This window comes from Canariomyces notabilis, assembly GCF_033297395.1.
Source record: "Canariomyces notabilis strain CBS 508.74 unplaced genomic scaffold N656scaffold_20, whole genome shotgun sequence".
In the NCBI taxonomy this organism is placed as follows: Eukaryota; Fungi; Ascomycota; class Sordariomycetes; order Sordariales; family Chaetomiaceae; genus Canariomyces; species Canariomyces notabilis.
Window position 1 is genome coordinate 35,222 of NW_027041842.1, and position 25,183 is coordinate 60,404.

The window sequence follows — 25,183 nt, forward strand, 5'->3', positions numbered from 1 at the left end:
GATTCTGCCGGTATTACTCAATTCGGTAAGCCATTTCATCTGATATTCTGAGTGCATGTCCCATGCAAAACCCCGCTAAACGGCGGCATCGGCGCGTCGCGGGGCTGTTAAAGAGCTCTGCTCACAAAGCGACCCAGCAATGCGCGATTCTCGTCTTCCGTTCCGCAATGAGTCAACTGTTAGTTTTCCGTTCGGGCCTGGACGTGCAGAGCCTACTCTCATTCACTGGACATTCGTCGATTACCTAGCATCATTCAATTGCATCAATTCTCTCTGAACCTTACGTTAGCAAAAGCGATCTGATTGCCCCGCCGACAACATGTCGACAGAATCACCTCCCGAGCTCCCGCAGGTCGACCTCAAGCCATTGCTTGCCCGTCTCTGGCCTGTTGGGCACCCAGATACCGTAACCCCGACCGAGATTGCCGAAGCTTTATCCTACTTTTTCACAGACCAGGTGTCGCCTGTCCAGGCGGGCGCCTTGTTGATGTGCCTGCACTTCACAGGCCTAGACCGTGAAGCAGAAGTGCTGGCAAAGACGGCCGAGTGCATGCTCAAAGCAGCTGCAAAGATTGACACCTCAAAGCTTCGATCGGTCATTAAGGGACGGGCCCGGAAAGAGGGCGGTTACAACGGCGGATTGGTAATGTTTGTCCGCTCTTCTTCCTCAAGCAGGTACTAACTCCATTCTCACAGGTCGACATAGTCGGCACGGGCGGCGACTCGCACAACACCTTCAACATCAGCACGACCTCGTCAATCCTCGCATCGAGCCTCCTGCTAGTCGCCAAGCATGGCAACAAGGCCTCCACCTCCAAGTCCGGGTCCGCGGACCTGCTCAACTGCATGCAACCGCGCGCACCGCAAATCTCGCGCGTCCGCCCCGACACCATTGCCCAGCTATACTCCCAAACAAAGTACGCATTCCTCTTCGCCCCCGTCTTCCACCCCGGCATGCGCTACGTAGCGCCCACCCGCCGCCAGCTGCCCTGGCGCACAATCTTCAACCTGGTCGGCCCCCTCGCGAACCCGGTCGAGGTACCCGACACCAGCAACAACCCCCCGCTCCTAGAAGCCCGCATGATCGGCGTAGCGAGAAAGGACATTGGCCCCGTCTTCGCGCAAGCACTTCAGCTCGTAGGCGCGCGCAAGGCGCTGGTGGTGTGCGGCGACGAAGAGCTGGACGAGATCAGCTGCGCGGGGCCGACGCTGTGCTGGCGGCTGGGGCCCAAAGACCCGAGCAACCCCTCGTCCGAGACAGTGACGGAGCATTTCTTGCTTCACCCAACCGACTTTGGTTTGCCAGCGCACCCGCTGTCCGAAGTGTCGCCGGGTAAGGAACCGGCCGAGAACGCGGCCATCCTGGCGCGCATCCTCAACGGCGAGATGCCCGATGACGACCCCATCCTGCACTTTGTGCTGATCAACACTGCCGCTCTCTTTGTGGTTTCGGGGATATGCGACGCTGATACCAGCGATATGGGGCCCGGCGACGACGGGGTTGTTATCAAGGAGCGCGGTCCGGGAGGAGGGCGCTGGAAGGAGGGCGTGAGGAGAGCGCGGTGGGCTATCAAGAGCGGTGAGGCGGCGAGGCAGTGGGCTAAGTTTGTGGAGGTTACGAACAGCTTCAGCGAGTAGCTGGGGCAGAGGCTTGCATGCAGTAGTCGGCTAGGGAGCAGTTGTAGGTAATTAGGATGGATGGTTCGATATTTGCTCGATTTGCAAAAGGACGACGCGCACCATCCAACAGCAAGAGTTAACTCACGGCCGGGAAATACCTTTACACTAGCTAATCCCTCACAAGTAAGCCGAGTTCGGTCAACCTTTCTCTCTCCTGAGATACTGAGTAGTGAAGTGTCATAAGTATCGCATCCGCCAAACACCAACTCCCCTGGCTACTCCTAACCTCGGTCAGCCACGGCCTATCATAATTCCTGTCACCCTCCTATTCCCATAACATAGCCTTAGCTCTGATTCCGCTTTTTACGTCTTCGCCAATACCAACCGCTAGCGGCATGGTTGCCGCTTGATGACTGCTCTCCATCATCCTATCTTGAAAGCACGCCCCTGACAACACCCTTCAACAGCGGCTTGCCCTCAATCGGCAACTCGCCGATCCCCGTGCCCTCGCCGCTCCCATTCTCTAGCCACCGAGCAAGCAAATCATTGCTTTCTTTGGGCTTCACCGAGTCGTCGCGGGTCCCCACTGTAATGTGCGCCACTCGGTTGACACATTCCCATTTTGGCTGAGCCGGTTGGTCAGGCCTGTCGGCATTGATGTTTTCATCCTCGGGTGACGTAGGCACGAGGCGCACTACGATTGCCATAATGCGGTCGTCAAACACCACCCGCTCAAGCTGCACTTCCAGATCTCCCAGCTTCCCGTCAGGGTGGATCGCGCCGTCCGTGTCTTGGAGATACAAGTACCGCTGCCAGAGCTCTGGGTAGTCTTTGGAGGCGGCGCGGTGCATCAGTGTGACATGGAACTTGGGTTGGACACGGCGGGTGCCCTGGAGCTGTTTGAAGAAACGGGACTGCGCAGGAGGGGCGGGGGAGAAAGTCTTCTCGAGTGCTGCGAGGACGTCTTGGGCGGGTACATCGACCGACATGTACTCGAGCGGCTTCTTCTTTTTGGGCTGGTCGGCAGCCTTTTGATCCTGCTTGTTGGTGTTTTTCTTATCCCGCGAGCGGTCAGGGATGGTATGCCGCAAATCTGGCTTGTAGCCTTCCAGCGCTACGTTGATCGCTCTGTCCATAGCTTCGGCGGAGGGAATGCTAGTCATGAACTTGGGGTACAGGCGATGCAGCTCTTTGATGACGATTTCTAGGTTCTCCCTGCTTCCCCTGGCGGGGTCCAGGTCAATCACAGCGTCGAAACCGATATCGGGCTCCCTTTCGGGGTCGCAGGGCTCAAAGCGATGGATGAATCCTTCCATAATCTTCACGACACCGTCCATGTCTGTGGCTGCCTGGATTGTCTGGTGATTGTCGCCTCTTGCAAGCACTCGGTCTTGGGTAACTCGACGAATGGTGTCGATATCGTTGTGGACGAAGTGGAGCGCGACAAGTCTGGCATTCGTATGTTGGAGTTTGACATCCGTAATCAGTTGTTTACGTTCGCGTCTTTGGGCATTGTTTCGGTCGGCGAACACAGCAGGGAGTTCATCCAGTTGGTCGAGAACGGCCTTGGTGAAGCGTGGAGGACGCTGTTTACCGGTGATGTTGTCGTTCTGAACGTGCCCCCAACCAAATAAGTTCGTAAGGGCGAGACCAATCGTGGTCTTGCCGCATCCGATAGTAGCAATCGGGACGAGTATAATATCACGAGTTATCTCTGCGCCGCCATCGCGGTCTTCAAGAGTGGCGGCATCAGCACCCTTCATGTTCTTGTGCTGGAGGAAGTCATTGCGCAGTTGGATGATCCCGTGATTCTGGTTGTATAGCTTGGCCAGATTCCGGTCCGCAGCGAGGCGTTGGCGGGCGTAGAGAAGGTACTCCTCGGTAATCTTGACATGTTTCTTGATCTTGGGTTGCCTGCCGGCGATCAGCGCCTTGGTGCATTCTCGCCATTGACGATACATCAAATATGGCTCCTCAAACTTGTACTTGAAGAACCAGTCTTGCCACGGTTTCACATTCGGATCGTGCGTCATCTTGCAGCGGATAACAAAACCCTCGACGTCGCGGCCATCGTGAGCGCCAGTCTCGGCGACCTCTTCTAGGAAGGCTTTGACGTGTTTGACGTCGTGGATCACGATGAGTCCAGTCTTGATGAAGCCCCAATCTTCGGCAAATTTCTGCACGAGTGGGGATGGATAGGTCATAAACTCGGGAACGTTGATGTTGATGCCGTGCAAGTACAGGCCGGCTTTGTCGGGGCCGTAAGCCAGAATATGTTCCTCGAACTCATCGTCGCAGAGCTCAGCGACAGCGGTCGCGTTCCGCTTCCTCAGCTCACGAGCAAGGTCTTCCTTTGTCTTTCCGAGACGCTCCAGCTGCCTCTCCAAGTGCCTTTCCCCGGCACTGGCATGACTGAGTTCGGCATCTCCGCGGTCTCCAGTCGAATGTTTGCTGCAGACGAGCAGCGTGCCGTCCTCAAGGCCGCTGATGAAGATGATGCAGCCGTTCTCCTTCAGCGTAAGTTCATAGGGACCCATGGTCCTCGTCATGATGTTCTCCCAATCTGTTTCTCGGACTTCGCCCACGTTGAAGAACTTGTCATAGCCGCGGACCGCAATCTCAGGTGTGCCGTTTTGTGTTTTAGTGGTAAACAGACCGCGGGCGTAAGTGGGGAGATCGCGCCTCTTGTAGTCCCAATCCTGAAAGCGCCACGACTCGACCTGAGCTCCAGTCGGCGACCCAGCAACGGCGTACCTGGTCTTCTTGACGCTGAATCCCCCTCTCTTTCGCCCCTGTTGGCAACAGTCATTGAGGCCGCGAACCAGATTGGCAATCTCTTGCACGTCCTGGTCCCGGTAGGGAACCTTCATTCCGGCAGCATCTTTTGCGTAGTCCGTTGAGGAGGTGTACCTCGAAGCCAAGGCGCTCTCCAGGGTATCAACGGTTTCATCCATGGCTCTCGTGTGCAGTGATTTCCACGCAGTGAGACAGCTGGTGGGTGCAGAAAATGAGAGATGTGCAGCGAAGGTGTTGGAGTGGATACCCCGTTCCGTACCTCTAAGCTGTGAGGCAAGTCGGACTGTCACAGAGCCTGCTTGGTTGCGATGAAATGGTTGATGGACAAAGGACGAAAAAGTTGAAGTTGGGGCAGGGCTGATATGTACACAGGACCAAAGGGGCAAGCTCAATGGCGCTTTGATGCGTGGGCACATAAAGCAAGACAAAGGCCAACCCAAACGCCTTGCGGCAGGAGCAGTCGAAGCCGGCCAATGAGTCAACATTCAATGAAGTGCCAATCTAACCCGAGGACAGCTATGATCGAGGTCATTAAGCAGCTAAACGGTGCAACAAAGACTAAGATGTTACTCACACCGGGCCAGTAAGCATGGTAGGCAACCTTGGACCCCAGACAGTCCCCTGGAATGCTCTCGCCGGCGAGTCACGAGTTTAGCTACAATGGAATATTGGATTGGTGTTTAGCGGGGAACTTGATTGAGATGCTCTGTATGGCCCCACCTGGAGCTTCAAGGTACTCGAGGTACTGCCCCGCGCTGACATCGACGAACCCCACCAAAATTTTGCGACACCCTTCAGGCTTCAGCAAGGCACATTCTAGCCTTCAACCAATCTTTGACTGCAAGATACCCTTTGCAGCAGGAGAACGTACCTACCACATTGGCCAGGTCGAAGAGAAGCAGTAAACCTCATACACATGGCACCCAACCCATACCTGCTCGCGGCCGACAACCCGCAGGCGCTACTCTCTCTGCTTCGTGAAGACCCCTCCATAGCCACGAGGCAAGACGAACATGGCTATTCCCTTGTGCACGCGGCCGCCAGTTACAACCACCTCGACCTCCTGCGGTCCCTGGTCCGCGAGTTCAAGGTTCCAATCGATCTCAAAGACGAAGACGGCGAGACGGCGCTCTTTGTCGTCGAGACAGTTGAGGCAGCACGTGTCCTTGTCGAGGAGTTGGGGTTGGATGCCGGAATCCGCAACGCTGAGGGACAAACAGCAAGAGAGAAGATCGAGGGCGACGAGGAGTGGCCCGCGGTAGCTGAGTATCTAAAAACCCTGGAGGCTGGATCCTCAGGCACCAATGGCACGGAAAACGACGATTTGTCGGCGACCACTGGACTTCCCCCGCCGCCTGAAGGCCTGAGAGTTACCATGGGTACAATGGATGAGGCCGAGGTTGGAGAGCAGTTACCCGATCCTGAATTTCGCAGGAGGATAGAAGAGCTTGCTGCAAGGGAGGACTTCAATACGCCCGAAGGCCAGGCCGAGTTGCGACGGCTGGTTGAGGAGGCGATCAGCGGGCAGGGACTAAGTGAAGAGAGAAACGTCCGGTCTAGGCAGGACTGAGGTATCCCGAGGGCCGGACTCATTCATGCGCCTTGACCTCCCACATGAGGTACTCGCCTGGCGAATCTGGCAAACGGAGGATCGTGCACTCAGAGTTGTCCCCAGCCATACCCCTGGTGAAGGTTGTGGTGCTGAAGGAAAACCACGTCTTGGCCGGCAGCGCCGTTATGATATCGATCAGAGTCTGTCGGGACCATGACGGTGCGAGGAAACCTTGCCAGCTGATTTTGCAGATCTTGGCTTGCCGTTCGGCGCTGGGGACCTGGTAGCGAGACAGGTACGGGTCGATCTCATCCCCGACCTCGATGCGCGGAGTCTGGAGGCGAGCGAGGGATAGCCACTCATACAATCCAGTTGAGAAGTCCTCAAAGTCTTCCCTGGAGGATGGATCGATGGATTCGATAGTTGGCTTAAGTGTGGGGATTTTGACGGCAATGCCCTCCACGACGCCAGGGGCGCAGGTATAGTTGAGTGGAAAATGCCGTGAGAGCGGATCTGGGTCAGGAGCTGCAACAACCGTTAGCGGGAAGGCATATGGATTAGCTGAGGCCCCTTGGTTCCATACCGGTGGGAGCCAAGTTGCAAAACAGCCATGTAACTGAGGCGGCAAGCGCATTCTTGCTCGCGTAAACTAGCCGGTCGAAGCCTTTCTTTCCCGGAAACATCGAAGGGCTCGTGAGATCACATTCGACAACTGGTAAGGTCAGGGAACGGCACGCAAAATGTCCAAGGTACCGAGAATCATACCCCATCGAGGCTTTAGACCCCGCTTCCCCTTGACCCCTTGAGGTTTACCAACAAGCCCTGCCTTCTCATATGCTTCCTTGTCCAGAAACATGACGAGCTTGCCACTTCTAAGAGTGAAGACATTGTCGATTCCTCTCCGGCCCTCGGAAAGCATCAGAATGTTTCCTGCTTCATGTTAACCGTAACTACAGTTGATACTGTCAAGGGCCAACCTACCTTTCTTGATGTACTCTGTGAAGAATTCACCGGACAGAATGTCATGCAGTGACATGACTACCCTCTTAAACTCAGGGGCCGGTCTTTCCTTGACCAGTTGTTTCAAGGCTACATCGAACACATCTTGAGGAATAAGGAGGTCGGCCTAATACTCTAGTCAGTACGTTCAGCGACGAGAAACAAGTCAAAGAAGCGATCTGAAGGAGGCTTGCACGCACCTTGTGGACAAAATCTTGGCATGTAAGTGTTGCCCATGGCTTTGATTTGGATGGTAGTTGATTTGGGTCTAAATGACCCAATACTCCATACGTCACATAGCATTTGGAGGCCTGATATACCGCTGGAGGGTTGAATGACAGCATTTCGTTGAACTTTCAGGTTGAGAATCCGAATATTCTCAAGCAATCAACTGAGTGTTGCTAGAGGATCGTCCAGTGAAGCGCAAAATCGGGACTTTGCAGGTGTGGTTTCAGAGAGTCTCTGAACGATGATTGGTCAAAACGCTATAGCGCCCCTGAGAACCCGCTGGTTGCAAACTGCCGTAGGGCAAGATCAGGCTTAAAGCCATCTCATGGGTCAAACAGACTCAAACCAACATTTTACAACACATCGACAGTGAGTCAAGCAGGGGATTGGCGCTTCCCAACATCGAAGTCTAATAACTTGATCCTATTTCTCACAGGATGAACTGTTCCACGATACACTTAGTATCAACGGAACGGGAAACGGTCATATCGTCGAGAATAATAGTGGCTAACGCTACATAAAGCCCAACGCAGAAGATGGACTACCTCATTCGCTTCTCCCAGTCTCATGAGACGTTCCGTCTCCCGGAGATTGAAGCCTTGGCTGTGATTGAGGGCATTGACATGAAAGTTGTCTCATACAGTCTAGAAGTGAGTTGGCCTACCGAAAGCTACCTTCACCTAATACAAGGCCATCAAAACCTTCATCACCTCCTTTTCCACCCTGAACTGAACTGAACCAAGCTCAGCCCCAACCCATCCATTCCCGGATCTAACATATCCCAGTCCCCCTTCTGCATCGTCTCCCTCCCCTCATCCGCCGCCGCCAAACAACTCATTCAGCGCTCCATCCTAGCCATGTCGGTGCACGAACTCTGGGGTTCCGGCGGTGACCTCTCCACAGTCCATTCCCATGTCCGCGAGACCACTTCCCACCTCTGGGAGCGGTACATGACATGCTCGTTCAAGTTCAGCATCGACTCGTACCAGGGGTCTCGCACGGCCGACGAGAAGGTGTCCATCATCAACTCGTTTGCGTATTTGGGTTTCGCAGGCCCGATCCGCATGCGCGGGGCCGACGAGGAGTTCACGCTCTTTGAGGATTGGGAGTGGAACTCGACCCCGCTGGGCATTCCGGATCCGAAGTACTATTATTTTGGCCGGTATCTGGGATCGGGGGCAAGGGATTTGCCTAAGAAGTTGGATCTGAAGAAGCGGAGGTATATTAGTACCACGTCCATGGACGCCGAGCTTGCGCTGGTGACGGCAAACTTGGCCTTGGCTGCGCCGGGCAAGATTATGTATGACCCCTTTGTGGGCACGGGTAGTTTTCCGATTGCTTGCGCGCAGTTCGGGGCGGTGGCGTTTGGGAGTGATATTGATGGGAGGAGTATCAGGGGTGATGAGAAGAATAGGACGCTGAAGGGGAATTTTGAGCAGTATGGCTTGCTGGGCCGGTTGGGCGGCATGTTTACCGCTGACTTGACCAACTCGCCGATCAGGAGGGTGCCGCTGCGCTATGATGGCGATGGGGTGACCGGGCGGTTGTTTGATGGGATTGTGTGCGATCCGCCATATGGAGTAAGGGAAGGGCTGCGGGTGCTTGGGGTACGGGACCCCGAAAAGTGCCCTTGGGTCATACCCAAGGGAAAGGAGATGTACAAGTAAGTCCTCGCAGCCTTCACGCGTGATGCGCGGCAAGATGACGACTGACGAGGGTGCCAGGGATCCGGATTTCATTCCCCCTAGAAAGCCGTATAGTTTCCTGGCCATGCTAGATAGCATCCTGCAGTTCTCGGCCGAGACGCTGGTAGACCACGGCCGACTCTCATTCTGGATGCCGACTGCAAACGACGAGAACCAAGAAATCCCGGTGCCAACGCACCCTTACCTTGAGATTGTGTCCATCTGCACACAAAGCTTCAACAAATGTGTGTGGTCTTTGATAGTAATCATCATCGCATGTTACCTATATATGCTAATCGGGGGACTAGGGTCTCGGCGACTTATCACTTACCGCCGCATCCCTGATGTGGAGGTCGATCCCAGGGCGATGAAGGCGCGTGAGGAGAGGATATCCATCGGTAAAACAGCCGACGAGCTAAATCCCTTCCGCAAGGCTTATTTCAGTAAGTTTGAGGCCTGAAGGAATCGATCTCTCGAATCTGTCGTCAGATACCCGTCAAGGATGTACAATGGAAGAGTTGCATCCATCCCCCATGTTGCCCTCATAGCGTCCTGTCCTGCCTCAGCGTCTCAGGGCCGCAGTGAATGCGCTATGAGAAGTCTGATCCAGAAATCATGCCCCTATTCTCATTCCTCTCGTCCCATCTGATACTCCAGTAATCCGTTGTGTGTGCTGTTCTGCCCATGTCTGTGGGGATAGACCCTCCGAAAACGGCAATATGCATTCCAGAAACCGGCGCCTGTAATCAGAAATGCGACAAGAGAAATATAGTGTGATCGATCGATACGACCGGAGGCCTCGGTTATGCGGTCCTTCCCTTAGCAGGGCTCGGCCCGCGCGTGTGTGACTTCAATCCCATTGTTTCGTGTCACAATTCATCTGAACTCCATGGCGCCATAACACCCCTTGTCGTCCACGTGTCTCAGCTCTAGCTGCTGGAACCTGCCGCGTTGTTAGACTCCACATCCCATAGGGTGGTAGTAGGGGGCACGACAGAGTTGCGCTTACTTCTCGCTCTTGCTGTGAAAATAGATCCCGCTCACTTCCCCTCGTATCTGGTTGAAGCAGATATAGTAAAACCCCTCAAAACTTGCCCCGTTGATCGTCCGAACACGGTGATCGGGGACCAGGAAGTGCTCCTTCCACCGCATGAATATGTTCTCTCGTTGCGCCACATCAATCAGGATTTGCCCTCCCTTACGGGCCTGCTTAGCAAACGGCCGGAAGGCGGTGAACTTGGCCCAATGGTTGAGATCAATCTTTTCCGTGGCTCCCCATGCCGGGTGCTGTGTGATGAAGCCATATTTCGTGCCGATAATCTCGCCTTCAAAGTACGTTGTCAAGGTCGGGTGGTCGTCGGTCAAACCTAGCTCAGAGCGCTCCTAGTCAGCATACAAGCCTGCCGTCAAATTGAGAAAAGGGGGCATTGATCGTGACATGACCGACCTTGAATCTTCAAATAACCACATAGAAACGATTCCCGCAAATCCACATGCTTGATTTCAACCTCGACATCATACCGCTGCCGCTCCGACTGCTGTGTCCCCTCAAACCGGCTCCCAGGTCGCAAGAAAGAAGATGGCGGTGTTGGTATGACCCTTATGTGTGTATATTCATGGCCTAAGCCGACCAGACCACAGTCTTCCACCCACCGGGGGCTTTTCGCCAGTGGACCCCAGGCATCCATCTCCTGGACTTCTCCCATGGCCGGCGGGAAGCATTCGGTTGGTTGTCGCCTGCTCAGCGCATCGCTAGACGTTGTTCCTGGCATTTCGCTGCCATCAGGCGGGACGGCACCACTGTTGATATTCTCCCTCCGCGAAGCCACATCGGGCATTGTAAGAGCGTCTTCCTCCATATCTGGTCGCTTGTGGTTTTCGTCGTCTTGTGCAATCAACATGCCCTCAGGCTCTCGGTCCATATCCACATCACGGCCAGCCTCTTGCTCGGGTCTCGGAGATAGGGTGGCCGATCGCGACGTTGTGGGATCACTGTTCATGCTCGTGTTTGGTTGCGATACAAGATCGCGTGGGTCCGCAGAGGACGGGAGCGGGTGCCAGTCGGTCGAGGGCGCCATCGGCGGTTGCGTTTGTGACGATTGTTCTAGGGGTTGGAACTGCTCCTCAGGATCGGGACATGATGAGAAGGGGAAAGAGCGCGGCGACTGCCGATCGGTCTCGTTGGATGAGGGCGTGGGCATGACAAGCTGGCGTTCCACGCGACGTTCAGCAATGCCCGCAACGGGGTGGTAGAGAGGTGTGTGAATCGTTGTATCGTTATGCTCAAGTTGAAACAGGGTTCACGCTGAATAGGAGTCAAATAGTCCCTAACAAGGAATGCGAGCGATGGAACCAAATCACAGGGAAAGTGAGACGCAAAGACCGAGTTCTATAAGGCCGTCAAATACACGGCGGAACGCGCGGGATGGCCGACGATAATTGCCAGCGCCTGCTGAGTTTAAGCACACGAGGCTTTCGAAGCAGAGGTATGATGATGGTCTCGTGCGCTGTCGTCGCTTTGATATGGAGCATCAGTCAAGCGCAAACCGAGCGAGGGCGCGCGGATGGTGGAGGGGAAGGCACGGGCTCTGTTGTCACTAGGAATTGATTATAAGATGTGCTCGAATTGTATATGACGCCGACGAGATGTCTCTGTGGTCTGGTAACCGTAAACTTGACGCGCCGGATTATAGTATGGTACGAAGTCGGACGGGAGGTTCAGTTAAGCAATGACGACGTCTGCATTGGGTGATTGCCCCATCCATTTGTGGAGGGGATTACACTTTAACGTCTAAGTGGAAGGGACCCTTTCCGGCGACCACCTCCGTACCACAGCATCAATCAAGCACAACTTGGCACGAACAGTCGTGGGTCTTGGCAGGCGCGGTAAGACCCGCTGCGCCTTGAGTTAAGCTTACCTAACCCCCGACTCTCTGCAGAAATGCACGTGTCAAATTGTCAACTCAACCACGCAGTCGGACGGCAACAGTGCGATTTAAATCACCGGTTTCCTGGGATTTACTAATTATAACCCGGCCTAACTGTGACGAAGCCTATTTTTGAAAACACCTGTTCCATCCACTTGTCTGCGGTACCACGAATTTTAAACGGCCTATCCTCTTCGATTGATAGTCCCGAGATGGCGCTCCAGATGTGTAGGACTCGGAAACACCCGGGTCCATAAGTGAATGGATTCTATCGGAGGCTCTGCGTCAATACGGAGATCTGCACCGACTCAAAGCCAGGAGCAGGATAGGGGCTGCCAACCGTCTCTTTCCCCAGATACCCTCCCCGCAGCGACAGCCCCCTTTGTCATATTGGCGGACTTTGCCCTAACCATTTCGATCTGCGAACCTTCTCGCCATGCCAAACACCGCCTAGTACCAGAGGTTGCCGAAGAACGATATCCCAGACTGCTCCAGTATATGTTCGGATCTAATTCGCGAAGTACTTCAAGGGGTAACGAGGTTCGCTTTTGAGTTCTAGTCCGGCTGCGATCAACCGAGCAGCAGCGGGCCGTACCGAGGCCCTTTAAATGATCAAATGGGCTTGATCTTGAAATGTAACGCGATTAGGCTAAAGACCAGCGCCTTGAGATCCTGGACGAGGTAATAGAAGACCCGAAGACCTTCAGGATCCGCCGACTCGGTCACGTCGTTGATTGAGCCAATCTTCGCAGTCTGCAAGATGTTAGCAAGGATTCCGGCCATACGAGGGCGTCGCATATACCTCGAACGAGATATGGTCGTTGCCCAACCGAATCTCCAGCTCCTGCCTTCCATCTTTATTCTTGGTAGGCCATTTTGCGTCATCTTCCCTGGTCATCGTTAGCATCGAAGCTCCAAGCTTTGCGTAAGCTGCTGGCCATACTTCATAATTTCGCTTTCCTTCACAATGCGCTTGATCTCATCAATCACGATAGAGCTCACAAACACTGCAGCAAGACGCGCTGGTCAGTGGGGTTGGCTTGATTCCAGGGATTTGAGATGCCCGTACTTTCTTTCCTGATCAAGCTATCGTTCCTGTAGTTCGAGTTGTTCGCATAGCGGGCAGTAGCGCTGCGGCCATCCCCGACGACACGGAAGTCAAATTCTTTGCGACGCGCGGATAACGTTAGTCGGCAAACAAGGTGGGCTATTGGGTGTTAGGCAGCGTACCGAGAAACTCATGCCCGAAGCGACCTTGGTGGCCCGAACTAACACGACCAGTCAGTACCGATGATAAGAAGGCATGGGAAGACGGAAGCATACTAATAGCGGAGATAAAAGGGCTCGCTTGTGTTTGACATCGTAGGCAGTTAGGGCGGATTGCGATGTGGACGTCTCAAAGAACTGCGAATCCTCGACCTCAATCTTGAAGTCGCATTTGGCCCAAGCAACGTTATCCGGCATGGGGAAGCCACAGCGGGGCAGAACCCCACCAGCAGCCAAGTCCAGCCTGATCTTGGCATTGCACGTGACGGCAGCACCTGTCGGGCAGCTGGCAGGAGAGCTGCTAGTCAGGCTCGTAATGCCACATCTCCCATGCAACTCTACCGTCGCTTCGATATTGTTGATGGACTGCATCAGGGGGTCGCTGTTTTGGCTCTCAGCACCAATTCCCTACTTTACGCAGGTGATGCTCCGCCCCTTCAGACTGCTAGCGGCCACCAAACAACCCACCGCCGTCGCGCGCACCTCTTGATCCTTCGGAAGAGTACTCCATCCCGGGGGACGCGCACTTGCGTAGGCTGCAGGAGCTCAGGAGCCATCCGCCGCCTCTCCTATTAGCGAGTTCGACTACACCGTCAATCGTTCCCCATAGCACACGCAAACCCGCCGGCCGACCTCTTCCCCCAGTTCCTCCCGCAGCCTCCCGCCCGCACGCTGCCCATCATGTCGTTCCTCGACAATGCCTACAGCTTGGTCAAGGATAGTGCCACCGAGGGCACGCCGACCTTGACAGAGCTGCGAACCCAGCTCGAGAAGGGCACGGACGAAACAAAGGTCGAGACCATGAAGCGCATACTCACCATCATGCTCAACGGAGACCCCATGCCCCAATTGCTCATGCACATTATTCGATTCGTCATGCCCTCCAAATCCAAGCCACTTAAAAAGCTTCTCTACTTTTACTACGAGATATGCCCCAAGCTCGACGCCCAGGGGAAGTTGAAGCAAGAATTCATCCTAGTATGGTGAGGTGCCCTGCACCGATCGACGGTGCTAACCAACGTATTGACTAAACCCTACTAGTAACGGCATCCGGAACGACTTGCAACATCCGAACGAGTACATTCGAGGAAATACGCTGCGCTTCCTCTGCAAGCTCAGGGAACCTGAACTGCTGGAGCCTCTCCTCTCCTCGGCGCGCGCTTGCCTCGAACACCGCCATGCCTACGTACGGAAGAACGCTGTTTTCGCCGTGGCCTCCATCTACCAACACTCGCCCTCCCTCATTCCCGATGCCGCCGAGTTGATTGCTACATTCTTAGAAGGCGAGAGTGACCCGACGTGCAAGAGGAACGGGTTTGCCGCACTATCCAGTATTAGCCACGACAAGGCGCTAGCATACCTGAGCACGGTCTTCGACGGCATTCCGAATGCAGAGGAGCTCCTCCAGCTGGTCGAGCTTGAGTTCATTCGGAAAGATGCCGTACAGAACTCCCAGAACAAGGCACGTTACCTGCGTCTCATCTTCGATCTTCTCGAGGCGAACACCTCTACAGTAGTCTACGAGGCAGCTTCCTCGCTAACGGCGCTCACCAACAACCCTGTTGCCGTCAAAGCTGCTGCTGGCAAGTTCATAGAGTTGGCGATCAAGGAGGCCGATAACAACGTTAAGCTTATTGTGCTGGATCGGGTAGACCAACTCCGCAAGAGAAATGAGGGCATTCTGGACGACCTAATTATGGAGATCCTACGTGTTCTTTCGAGCACCGACATCGATGTGCGGAAGAAAGCATTGGATATTGCGCTGGAGATGGTATCAAGCAAGAACGTCGAGGAGGTTGTACTCCTTCTGAAGAAGGAGCTGTCCAAGACTGTCGACCAAGAATATGAGAAGAACAGCGAATATCGCCAGTTGCTCATCCATTCCATCCACCAGTGCGCGGTCAAATTCTCCGAGGTAGCCGCCAGCGTTGTCGAGCTTCTTATGGACTTCATCGCCGATTTCAACAACACCTCCGCTGTTGATGTTATCAACTTTGTCAAGGAGGTTGTCGAGAAGTTCCCAGCCTTACGGCCAGCGATTGCGCGGAGGCTGGTTGACACCCTCAGGGAGGTTCGTGCAGGCAAGGTATACCGGGGAATTCTCTGGATCATTGGTGAATACTCTCTGGACGAGAAGGATATCCGGGATGCCTGGAAGGGTATTCGGGCCAGCCTTGGCGAGATTCCGATCCTGGCCTCGGAACAGCGGTTGTTGGACAATATGGATGACGAGGAGAACAAGGAACAGGAGCAAGTTAATGGGCATTCTAAGCCTGCGTCAGGGGGCTCGAGAAAGGTTCTCCCCGATGGGACATATGCTACAGAGACAGCTCTCACCAGCCAGTCTGCTGCTGCTGCCAAGTTGGAGGCCGTGAAGTCTTCTCAGAAGCCGCCCCTGAGACAATTAATCTTGGATGGCGATTACTATTTAGCGACTGTCCTCTCTGCCACCCTTACCAAGCTCGTCATGCGCCACTCCGAGATCTCATCAGAGACGGCTCGCACAAACGCTCTGCGGGCCGAAGCCATGCTCATCATGATCTCCATCATCCGAGTTGGTCAGTCCCAATTTGTCAAGGCGCCGATTGACGAGGACTCTGTGGACCGTATCATGAGCTGCGTGCGGTCCCTAGCCGATTTCCAGGAGCACAAGGAGCTGGAGACGGTGTATCTTGAGGATACAAGGAAGGCGTTCCGGGCCATGGTCCAGGTGGAGGAAAAGAAGCGTGCGGCCAAGGAGGCATTCGAAAAAGCAAAGACTGCCGTCCAGGTTGATGATGTTGTCTCAATCCGCCAGCTGTCCAAGAAGAACGGTGTTGATGGCGCCGATTCCATCGAGCTCGACCTCGAGCGGGCAACCGGTGGCGACAGCAGCGCGGCTGAGGATCTATCTGGCAAGCTCAGCCGGGTTGTCCAGCTCACAGGCTTCTCAGATCCAGTCTACGCCGAAGCCTACGTCAAAGTTCATCAGTTCGACATTATCCTCGACGTGCTGCTAGTGAACCAGACGACCGACACGCTGCAGAATCTCTCCGTCGAGTTCGCCACGCTCGGTGATCTCAAGGTTGTGGAGCGGCCAACGAGCCAGAACCTCGGGCCACACGACTTCCACAACGTGCAGTGCACCATCAAGGTGTCGTCGACCGACACGGGTGTTATCTTTGGCAATGTTGTGTACGAAGGCGCTCACTCAACCGACACGCACGTCGTCATCCTGAACGACCTGCACGTCGACGTCCTTGACTACATCCAGCCGGCCACGTGTAGCGAGACGCAGTTCCGTACCATGTGGACCGAATTTGAGTGGGAGAACAAGGTCAACATCAACAGCAAGGCCAAGTCGCTGCGGGATTTCCTCGACCAGCTCATGGCCTGCACAAACATGAACTGCTTGACGCCCGACGCCAGCCTCAAGGGCGATTGCCAGTTCCTCAGCGCGAATCTCTACGCCAGGAGTGTGTTTGGTAAGTGGTCACAAGAATTGATTCATCCGCGCTACAAGGCATGTATAGAATAGGCCAATGCTAACGAGCCAACCCCAACAGGCGAGGACGCTCTAGCCAATCTCAGCATCGAAAAGGAGGGAGAAGACGGCCCCATCACTGGCTTCCTCAGGATACGCAGCAGGTCGCAGGGCTTGGCCCTGAGCCTAGGCTCCCTCAAGGGGCTGAGCAAGATCGGCACAGCTGCTTAAGCGAGGCGAGCGTACTGTTTGTCCAAGCCCACATTGGATTCTGGTCCAGGACCGTACCTCCCTCGGTTAGGTAATTTATCTGGGCAGACGGACCCAACGGTGAGCCTGGGAAACGTTAATCCCTCTCGTCCGTCGTCGGGCGGAATCGGGCGTGAACGCGGGGTGGTGCTTACGAGGGTGATGTTTACGAAATGCTAGTGTGGAGGGGTTTGTTGGGAGTCCAGGTCGAAGGAAGTCGATTCCTGTGAGGAGCTCTGGACACTGGTTGAGGTTGTGGTGGCGGTGGTTATGACAGGGCAGGTTCTCAAAAGGCGGCCATGCCATACGCAAATGCTTAGACGTATGTTAAATCTTTCTGTCTGGTAGCCTGGTTGAGTCGGGTAAGTTTATTTTAGATGAGGATGAGGATGTAAAGGAACAGCAAGTCCCCATTCCCATCTGCAACATTTCATCCCGTGTTTGACGATTGCATTTTAGTTGTTGCTGGGCCAAAGAGTAAGTGTCCCAATCGGGAGCATGGTGGAAGAAGTTGAACCGAAACAAGCTTGGTCATAATATGGCCATTCCATTGCACCATCCATCTGTCAGCTACGAGCTTCGGTGTGAGCAGAGAAATTTCGATTAGATATTGTTGCCCGGGCGTTAAATTGGCAGGCAAGTCCCTAGGCGTAGTACCTAGGCGTAAAGTGTGGCGTGGAATACATGACATGAGAACATGAGATTGAATAGAGGTATCCTCCCCCAGAGAGCTCACACCAACCGACCCCTTCAAACTCCAGTCAACTGAGTGAGATACGAGAGACTTGACACAGATCAGATGTGCCTCCGCAGGGGAGTCATGTGTTGAGGGAGAAAACAAAAAGACAAATTTGGGTATGGTGCCGCCGTCGCCGCCTGACAAAGGGGGTACAATACGCCGAGAGATGCGAGGCAAGACAAGACATGACAAGACATGACAAGACAGGATGGGACATGACAAGATAGGATGGGAAACAGCAGGGGGATAGGATTGATGTGGGATGGAGGGATGTGCTTCTTTCTCTCTTTCCGGGGAAGCTTCGTGATGATATCCGCATATCCGCAGGGCAGTGGGCTGGTTCAACAGGATGTTGCACAGCCCGTGATATGCCTCAATTACAAGAAGAGTCGCCTCGTGGTGGAGATCGGAGTTCGGGCGAGGTATTTCGTGGGTTCAGTCCGATTCGATTCGGGGAGCTTCAATCCCGTATCTCAGCCGTGAGGTCCGACAGAGATGTGGTGACGATGACATGAGGAAATTGGGCAAGTTAAAGACTGGGGGTATGTCGAAGCATCGTGGAAGTTCCGTTCCCTCGACAAGACGTTGAGGGGTAAAGGGCTTGCGTTTAATGTGTGAGAGGTTGTGTAGGCGGAGCAAATGACGAGGCGGAAGCTGTAGATTTCTCCTCCGAAGAAGAACGCGTTGTCGCTCGAGGTCAAAGTACCGGCAGGAGGTCGCACAGCTCATTTTGTCTCTCGTGAACACCCGAGACGAACAAGAAGTCAAGCTGTTTGGTGAACCAGCCCCGAGAAAGAGTCAGGCAGGCGCTGAGGGATGTCATGAGAGCCTTCGAAGATACGTAGAAGGGTCTAATGGGAGTGAGGGGCCTCGACTGCAGCTGGGCAAACAGTGTCCCTACCGGTTGAACACAAGGGCGTTGACCACATGCCCTTGCTTCCAGCCCTGCGCTAACAGCGGGGTATTCTCCTTTAGGATCTTGCCCATGTAGGCGACGCGTATCCTCTTGGTTGAGTGCAGCTATGAAAACCCATCAGCGGATGCCCGGCATCATGTAATCCCCGAACAACAACATCTCACCTGCGCCTCCTCTGCAATAAGCCTAGCAAGGTACCGAACGGTGTCGGCCTTGTCCACGGCAACATTGACGTCCTTGGACCCATCGCTCAGCCTAGCCTTGACGGTGATTTGATCCCGTATGTCGACGACCGCCTTGCCTTTCTCCTCACGGCGCCGCTCGGTCTCGTCGTCTGGATCGTGTCTCCCCTCAATCGGTTCCTCACCCTCAAGGTCGGCCTTGGAATCGTCAAGATCATCATCCTCCGTCCCGCCAGGCCTCCACACCAGATTTGTAGGATCCGATACGATGTGATGTGGAAGCTGGTAGTAATTCCCAAATGCGTCGTACGCCCCGTTATATAAGTCTCCAGTTGGCAGGGTGATGTCGGCCGCATCGAGGATACTCTGCGCTGTTGCCAGAGCCACAGCCGGGTCTTCCTCGCTCGGCCCATCGTCCTCGCTCACTCGCCGGGCCGACTGGCCGTTGCGGGCAGCCTCGTCGGCGATCCAGAGTATCTCGAGTGCGGCGTGCAAGGTCTGCCATACTTCCTGCCTTCCCGTGACTCGCGTGTCGAAGAACTCGACCCGTTCCCGCCGGAGGGCGACGGGGGTCCATTGCCGGTCGTGACTGGTCCATTCATGCCGTCTAAGGGGCCTGTTGATATGCTGTGCCAGGGGTTGTTGGCTATGTCTGCCCCGCCCCCGTCGTGATGCAGAGCCAGGGGAGAGAGCGGAGTCATCATTTCCTGCGTGAGAGCCTGGCGCGCCGGCCGCTGAGGGCGCTTCATTGATCGCTCGGGCGGAGCCAGAGCTGGCGCCGCCAGGGTATGGGGAGTTGGGACCCCCGTCCCGAGAGAGGCAGCAACCCTGGTGGTAATGGTCAGCAAATTTGTTGATCGGGGGAAAGGTAGGCAAGCATAGCGAATAAAACGCATGAGTAAAGGACGCAACGGAGAAGTGCTCTCCGAGCATCCTTGGAGCAGGACTTGGGGATTGGCCGCGCGCTAAGAAGACCACAATCCAGAATCATACCATTTTGTCCCGCTGCGGAGCGGTGTCCGCTACAGACAGCCCGACGCTGTTGACTTCGCACACGTTTTGGCCGCTCGATCCAACCGTCTAAATAGCTAATTCATGACGGCAGCGGAGCGAAAGCCGACTTAGGAGAGGGAGGCCAGGTACGCAGCGGTCTCTTTGGAGTCTTTGCTGAGGCTTCTCGTGTTTCCCGATGACCGGTTCCTACGCGGTGACTAGGCCCGGCCCTTCAATGCTTAGTGAGGTGGAGGAAATAAAGTGTCACCAGCCGACCGTTTGTTAGTTAAACAGTAATCTCTCTTTTTTTCCCTTTCTTGGCTCTGAGACAAGACCCCTCATATCAACATGCACGGCAGGTAATCCGAGTAATACGTTGCGGGCTCGTCTTTTGTGACTCTCTTCCCGCCCGCAGTCCGCTGATAAGTTGTCGCTCGTGGAGTTGAGTAGCTCCCCACCGCCCCGGGGCCTGGCCCGCTTGCGACCGCTCAGTGTTCGGCTGAACAACCCCACTGCGCCGCCGGTGTCTGTGAGGGGGGGGGCCAAGCCGTGACCACTCCGGATGTGGATGCGAACTAACTATCTTTGTACGATACCTTAACAAATATGACAAACTTGTCGAAGTTGATGCCAATGCATCTCCAATTGCTGGTGGATGTCGCTCGCATTAGTTGAAGGGGATGGATTGGAGGCTTTTTGTGGCCTTTGCGCCGGCGTTGGATTACACCGTCGACGAGTAAATGACGTTTGTGACGACTGGCCGCCGGATGCCGGATGGAAATGTACACAGTACGAGTACAAAATTCATTCAGTCGCCATTTTGCCAAGCATCCGATTTGATCAACCAATGGCGGCTTGCCTGAGATTACATATGTAATTAAGGGGAGAATGGGTTGAGTCATATAACGGGGCACTAGTACGGAGTATCTAGACACTGATTCCCTTCTCAACTTCATCAGTTTGAGCCTTTGAGGTCAGGCATAGTTGACAGTGCGAGCGATGTCGGGTCTGTCGTCTGCTCATCCCTTACTCCATAGTGTACAGAGTATTGCCACTGCAGTCCTACCTAACTGAAACTGCAGGTATGCTGTGCCGCTATCCTTAACCTGGGGAGACTTGAAACTCAGATATCACTTTCCCATCCCATCTTCTGGCTTTCACTGCAGCTGCTTTGGATGTTCGTCCATTGCTTCGGTCCTTGCCTTGTTCAAACCTCAAGCGTGGCGGCAGTCTTGCTCTGGGCTTTCGAGAAACTAGCTCGCCAGCGCCCCGGATGCCTCGAAGCATCGGTGCATATCCTGTTGTGATATACCCCCCAATGCTGACTGCCTTCCGGAATCCCGCTGCCGGACAACCCATGAGACCCGCAGACTCACCATAAGAACCCCCTACACCGGGCAGTTTTACACAAGCACTTCGTCATGTCCTTGATCATCGACGGGTCATGCGCGTCGCTGTCCATCGTCTCTAGCCCATCAACATAGTCGAAGGTGAGCTCCTCCCACGCTGGGATATCCCGAATGGCAAAAAGCGCCAGGTCGTGAATGTGTTTGTCGGCGTGATCCCCGACGCGTGCAAAAATGCGCATGTTGGGGTCGCAGCTGTGATTGATGAAACGAGTTGGTCCGCTCATCCATTCTCCGTCAACCTCGAGTGGCGGCGCCGCCAGAAGAGGATCGAGAGACTCCGGATCTGAGAATTTGTCAAGAGCAAAGAGGTAGACATCCTTGCGTCGTGATATCTTAGATTCGCGGCGCCTCCTATCCGCCTCCTCGCACGTGATGATTTCGCCGAGGTATCTGTCCACGAATTGGCCCTTTTTGATATCGACGGGGCATCTGACGCCCCAGCCTCGGCGATCCGATGTCCGGAAGATCTGCAGCGGCACCGTCCGGCCTCGCTCCACCACTCTGTTGGGGCACTGCGAGGAGCAATTGCAGCCCCCGTGGCACTCGTAGATGGGTTCGCGGCTGTGGAGAATCCTACTCCTCAACAAGCCGGCCTTGGCCCCGCTCGAGTAGTATGCGAAGCGCTTTCGTCGCGCCCGAGCACCGTTTCCGTCATCGGCCTCCTCGTCGCTGTCCGGTGCCATTTCGTCAAGGCAGTGGCATGTGTTGTACATGCAGTCCTCGTCGTCGGTGCAGTTACACCCCGCCCGGAAGGAATCCTCAGCCACAGGGACATCATCGGCAATCACGGAATGGTCGATGAAGCGAAACTTGGGGTTTAAGACCTCCTTGTCCACATCGTTGACGATCGTGATAGGTAGCGTGGAATGGGTCGCAAACGAACGGATCTGGCACCAGTGGCAGTTCTTTTTCTCTTCTGGATCAACCTGAGAGAGAGGGTCAGATAGGGGCGACCTGAGACGAGCATCACGTCATACCTCTGGCCGGCCGTGGTTGAAGAAGTGATTAGAAGTAGCAGCTTCCATTTGGTGTCAACTCGGCATTGCGAATGGTTGCCTGTGGTTTTTCGCGGAACCTAACCAGCAATTGGGGTTTCCGAAGGCGTCCAACGAAGGTTTAATTACTACGAGCTTGGCCAATTCGAGTGGCACCTGGGGGGCAAAAGAGCTGCTTTCGGTTTGAAGTGGGACGCGTCGCCAGTCGAGGAGACGCGACCTTGCAGGGATCTTAATCGACCCTACCCACTGCAAGCGCCATTGATCTTATCTAATGTGGGGTTATCTTAGGCACGTGCACAACTTGGCATGTTAACGACTTCGTTCCTCACTGCGCATCGATAACGATGATGCTTCCAGGAATCCGGGTCGTTCACCATTTAACACGCCAGAAACCAAAGCAGCATCCAGGATACACTCTATAACATAAATTGATAGGGTTTCTACCCTATGACCTCTTTCAAGAGTCGACAAGGGAATGTGTTCAAGTTTATTCACATATGCACCTCTAGGAGGGAAGAAAAGGCCTGATTGAAAGAAGGATTTGGATGAAAGAGAGAAAGAGGCAATCGAGAGAATGACGGGAAGGAAGGAGAGAAGAAAAAAAGGTGACAGATCAAGGAATCGAACCCAAAAAAGAGGGTATGAGCCTGGGCAGAAGTTTGGGACAGTAACATTCGTCGACCAGAGCTTGTCCAGGGATTTTCTCAACCCTGCACCGGAACCGCTACACCACAACGCCGTTGGAAGCATAGCAGTTCCTGTTGAGGACTGCTCGCTTGAACTTCTCTATATACCTGGTGCCACCACTCACCAAATAATTCTTCCCTTCCTTCCCGCCAACCCACACCTTGTCTCGGCGACAGGGAATAAGCAGTATCATCTGAAGCTCTCAAGACTCAAGACCCAATCTGCTCGCTAGCTCAAGCTGCTTCAGCCCCGATTCCTGTCCAGAAATTCCCCTCACATCTCTGAGGTGCGTTGCTGATAGCTTTGGTAGCCGATCGATAGACAAGCCTTAAATACTAGCAGTGACTTCTCCAAACTCAAGATCATGGGTCTCATTCTCAACAAACAGGCCTATCTCCGTCTACTTCGTTTCGGGAGACGGACCCCAGATATTCACCACCGCCCCGACGGAAACTCCAGCGACTCCAGGCGCACTATAGCGTAGCACTTGGCTCAGGATATTCAGTGCCTGATTCCCCAGAAACAGCGGTGCCTTGATCTTCTGTGCCTCCTCCATCACCGTCTGTAGCCTCTCGGCAAATTCACCAAGATGAGGCTCGCCATCCCCCGCAGTCCACTTTCTCGACTCGCCTTTCGCCCGGAGACCCTTAATAAGCGTCGGCCCAAACTTCTTAAGCACGGCACTGCTTCCGGCGGCGTCAACGCACAGGTCAAGCACCTGGTCGAGGTCCAGGCCCAAGTGATGAGCAAAGGAGAGCGACTCTGCAGCCGAGCACAGCAAAATCCCCTTAAGCAAGTCAACCACCAGGGCTAATTTCTTTTCATCCATCTCCGTAGGACCCGGTGCATTTGCCTTTCCTTCGGTGTACAACCGGACAAGGCTGCTGTCATCATCCAACGCGTACCCTTTTCCCATCGCGGTGAAGTACGCCTGCTCAGCGACACCCGTCATTAAAGTTGTGAACCGCTTCCTCCGCCCTTCGGCTGTGATGATGCTGGTGTCCTTCATAATGATCTGGACCGCGCTGGCCACGGGCTGGAACTCGGTGAGCATCCTAGGTGAGCGATGCTCAAACATAAAGTTCCATGCCTCCGACTCAGGCCTGGCGATATGTTCCTGTGTCTTGGCTAAATCCAGACCCAGGTGATGGGCAAACCCCATGGCTTCGCTCGCCGCCAGGATTTGGCACGCCGCCAGCACCTGATGCACCATCTTCATGTTGCTCCCAGCGCCGACGCCGCCCTTGACGATATACAGCTTCTTGGGATCCGCCAGTTTGTTGAGCAGCGGGTGCGCCTTCACAATTGCCGAGTAAGAGCTGCCTGCCATGATAGAGAGCGTCCCATCTGCGGCACGCGCCGCCCCACCAGACACTGGGCAATCAACCAAGAGAATGTCACCGCGGCCGATGGCTTGGAGTTGTTTTTCTAGTGACTGGACGTAGTCGCATGGGACGGTAGAACATAGAAGCAACACTGCTTCCTGAGGCAGGGCTGGCGCCGCCGGATCCGGGCCGTCGAGGAGTACCGACTGTACTTGTTGCGCTGTAGCAACCATGCAGACGCAGTAGGGCTTGCCGGCGACTGCCTCGGATGGTTTCGTTGCGGTTTGGCCGCCCGCGGCACTGAACCGCTCGAGAGTCGGCGCCCACACGTCAAATCCAGTGACCTCGTGCCCCTCCTTCAGGAGGTGGGTGGCCATCCCGAACCCCATGGCACCGAGGCCGATGAAGGAGACGGGTTTCTTATCACGGTCATCGCCGCTGATTCCCATGATTACGGGGTTTGACTTCTGTCTCGCTGGCTTTGATATGCTACCGAGGTAGTATAGTGCTGTACGTGTCTGCGCCGACGAACAATCCGGGACGGAGGCGGCAGTGGACTTCACAAGCAAGCAATCGAGTGGTGTGAATTGGAGCTCTCCGATTCAACAGCTAGACTTCGCAAGACAACCTGGCTGAGAACAGTGCTCAATTCAACGCGACATCATGACTGCGATGGCCAGCCGGATCTCGTGTCGTATAATACCGAATACCCCGAAACCGGCTGAACTTCCAAGGGGTGAGTGACCCCACAACTTTCCAACGTTGCTCGACTCCCCCGCTCCAAGACTCGCATCATGGAGTGTTGACGATCCTTTCATAGCCGGGGACACCAATTGTGACAGGCCCTCAACCCCACTGTCACTACCGGCTAATGTGGATGTGTCAACTCCTGTTCTCCCCGCCCGCTCATCAGCCCTAGTGTGGGTGTAACCCAATTGAGGAATCCGAACGGCGAACGGGACCTCCCCCTCGACTAGCTGTTAAGTAAAAGTCCGGCAACCGCCAAGGAATCCTCGGTATTTAGGATCTAAGATATTAAACCAGCTCGGGAAACACTCGCAGCACAGCACTCCGTGTCTTGGCCGTCAACCCAAGCCAAGCCTCTCCATCCCGTCTCAATTTCCTCAGAAGCTATCTCGAAGAGTTACT

The 25,183-nt window shown here is 54.7% G+C and overlaps 10 protein-coding genes across 10 annotated transcripts; 4 read left to right on the forward strand and 6 right to left on the reverse strand.

The window, feature by feature from the left end:
- The first annotated feature begins 97 nt into the window (after positions 1–97).
- On the forward strand, positions 98–1,820 carry N656DRAFT_830853 (uncharacterized protein). Its single transcript, XM_064818610.1, has 2 exons — positions 98–643; positions 697–1,820. Exons 1-2 carry the CDS (start codon positions 320–322, stop codon positions 1,636–1,638), a joined length of 1,266 nt encoding a protein of 421 aa, XP_064667773.1. The 5' UTR covers positions 98–319; the 3' UTR covers positions 1,639–1,820.
- A 228-nt stretch (positions 1,821–2,048) lies between these two features.
- On the reverse strand, positions 2,049–4,574 carry N656DRAFT_846991 (tRNA ligase; the record flags this gene model as incomplete). The annotated part of the gene is made up of 1 exon (XM_064819252.1): positions 2,049–4,574. One exon carries the CDS (start codon positions 4,572–4,574, stop codon positions 2,049–2,051), a length of 2,526 nt encoding a protein of 841 aa, XP_064667774.1.
- A 758-nt stretch (positions 4,575–5,332) lies between these two features.
- On the forward strand, positions 5,333–5,986 carry N656DRAFT_770261 (uncharacterized protein; the record flags this gene model as incomplete). The annotated part of the gene is made up of 1 exon (XM_064813761.1): positions 5,333–5,986. One exon carries the CDS (start codon positions 5,333–5,335, stop codon positions 5,984–5,986), a length of 654 nt encoding a protein of 217 aa, XP_064667775.1.
- A 19-nt stretch (positions 5,987–6,005) lies between these two features.
- On the reverse strand, positions 6,006–7,311 carry N656DRAFT_791156 (uncharacterized protein; the record flags this gene model as incomplete). Its single annotated transcript, XM_064816945.1, has 5 exons — positions 6,006–6,493; positions 6,552–6,680; positions 6,734–6,898; positions 6,950–7,094; positions 7,168–7,311. The coding sequence occupies 5 exons, from the start codon at positions 7,309–7,311 to the stop codon at positions 6,006–6,008; spliced, it is 1,071 nt and encodes a 356-aa protein (XP_064667776.1).
- A 176-nt stretch (positions 7,312–7,487) lies between these two features.
- N656DRAFT_283852 (tRNA guanosine-2'-O-methyltransferase) lies at positions 7,488–9,833 on the forward strand. The gene is made up of 5 exons (XM_064809116.1): positions 7,488–7,564; positions 7,632–7,845; positions 7,981–8,858; positions 8,920–9,125; positions 9,189–9,833. Exons 2-5 carry the CDS (start codon positions 7,732–7,734, stop codon positions 9,338–9,340), a joined length of 1,350 nt encoding a protein of 449 aa, XP_064667777.1. The 5' UTR covers positions 7,488–7,564; positions 7,632–7,731; the 3' UTR covers positions 9,341–9,833.
- Positions 9,757–11,081, reverse strand: N656DRAFT_714322 (uncharacterized protein; the record flags this gene model as incomplete). Its single annotated transcript, XM_064811959.1, has 3 exons — positions 9,757–9,823; positions 9,890–10,247; positions 10,328–11,081. The coding sequence occupies 3 exons, from the start codon at positions 11,079–11,081 to the stop codon at positions 9,757–9,759; spliced, it is 1,179 nt and encodes a 392-aa protein (XP_064667778.1).
- Positions 11,082–12,419: 1,338 nt separating this feature from the next.
- Positions 12,420–13,168, reverse strand: N656DRAFT_800112 (Mago nashi protein; the record flags this gene model as incomplete). The annotated part of the gene is made up of 6 exons (XM_064817967.1): positions 12,420–12,560; positions 12,610–12,697; positions 12,751–12,814; positions 12,877–12,972; positions 13,038–13,075; positions 13,131–13,168. The coding sequence occupies 6 exons, from the start codon at positions 13,166–13,168 to the stop codon at positions 12,420–12,422; spliced, it is 465 nt and encodes a 154-aa protein (XP_064667779.1).
- Positions 13,169–13,754: 586 nt separating this feature from the next.
- On the forward strand, positions 13,755–16,767 carry N656DRAFT_714000 (Coatomer, beta subunit; the record flags this gene model as incomplete). Its single annotated transcript, XM_064811934.1, has 3 exons — positions 13,755–14,056; positions 14,115–16,537; positions 16,619–16,767. The coding sequence occupies 3 exons, from the start codon at positions 13,755–13,757 to the stop codon at positions 16,765–16,767; spliced, it is 2,874 nt and encodes a 957-aa protein (XP_064667780.1).
- Positions 16,768–18,214: 1,447 nt separating this feature from the next.
- On the reverse strand, positions 18,215–19,904 carry N656DRAFT_283928 (uncharacterized protein). Its single transcript, XM_064809117.1, has 3 exons — positions 19,616–19,904; positions 18,605–19,450; positions 18,215–18,544 (listed from the first exon to the last, which is right to left on the reverse strand). The coding sequence occupies exons 1-3, from the start codon at positions 19,616–19,618 to the stop codon at positions 18,422–18,424; spliced, it is 972 nt and encodes a 323-aa protein (XP_064667781.1). The 5' UTR covers positions 19,619–19,904; the 3' UTR covers positions 18,215–18,421.
- Positions 19,905–20,497: 593 nt separating this feature from the next.
- Positions 20,498–24,859, reverse strand: N656DRAFT_838468 (SET domain-containing protein). The gene is made up of 3 exons (XM_064818860.1): positions 23,133–24,859; positions 22,002–22,042; positions 20,498–21,950 (listed from the first exon to the last, which is right to left on the reverse strand). The coding sequence occupies exons 1-3, from the start codon at positions 24,481–24,483 to the stop codon at positions 20,988–20,990; spliced, it is 2,355 nt and encodes a 784-aa protein (XP_064667782.1). The 5' UTR covers positions 24,484–24,859; the 3' UTR covers positions 20,498–20,987.
- Positions 24,860–25,183: the final 324 nt, after the last annotated feature.

Coding starts and splice junctions, on each gene's coding strand:
- N656DRAFT_830853 (XM_064818610.1), top strand. CDS start 320: ATGTCGACAGAATCACCTCCCGAGCTCCCGCAGGTCGACCTCAAGCCA. Junction 644..696: donor GCGGTTACAACGGCGGATTG/GTAATGTTTGTC, acceptor CCATTCTCACAG/GTCGACATAGTCGGCACGGG.
- N656DRAFT_283928 (XM_064809117.1), bottom strand. Junction 18,545..18,604: donor TTATTGCAGAGGAGGCGCAG/GTGAGATGTTGT, acceptor GGGTTTTCATAG/CTGCACTCAACCAAGAGGAT.
- N656DRAFT_283852 (XM_064809116.1), top strand. CDS start 7,732: ATGGACTACCTCATTCGCTTCTCCCAGTCTCATGAGACGTTCCGTCTC. Junction 8,859..8,919: donor AAGGGAAAGGAGATGTACAA/GTAAGTCCTCGC, acceptor CGAGGGTGCCAG/GGATCCGGATTTCATTCCCC. Junction 9,126..9,188: donor CACACAAAGCTTCAACAAAT/GTGTGTGGTCTT, acceptor TCGGGGGACTAG/GGTCTCGGCGACTTATCACT.
- N656DRAFT_838468 (XM_064818860.1), bottom strand. CDS start 24,483: ATGGGAATCAGCGGCGATGACCGTGATAAGAAACCCGTCTCCTTCATC. Junction 22,043..23,132: donor GGCGGTGGTGAATATCTGGG/GTCCGTCTCCCG, acceptor ACCAAATGGAAG/CTGCTACTTCTAATCACTTC. Junction 21,951..22,001: donor TCAACCACGGCCGGCCAGAG/GTATGACGTGAT, acceptor CCTCTCTCTCAG/GTTGATCCAGAAGAGAAAAA.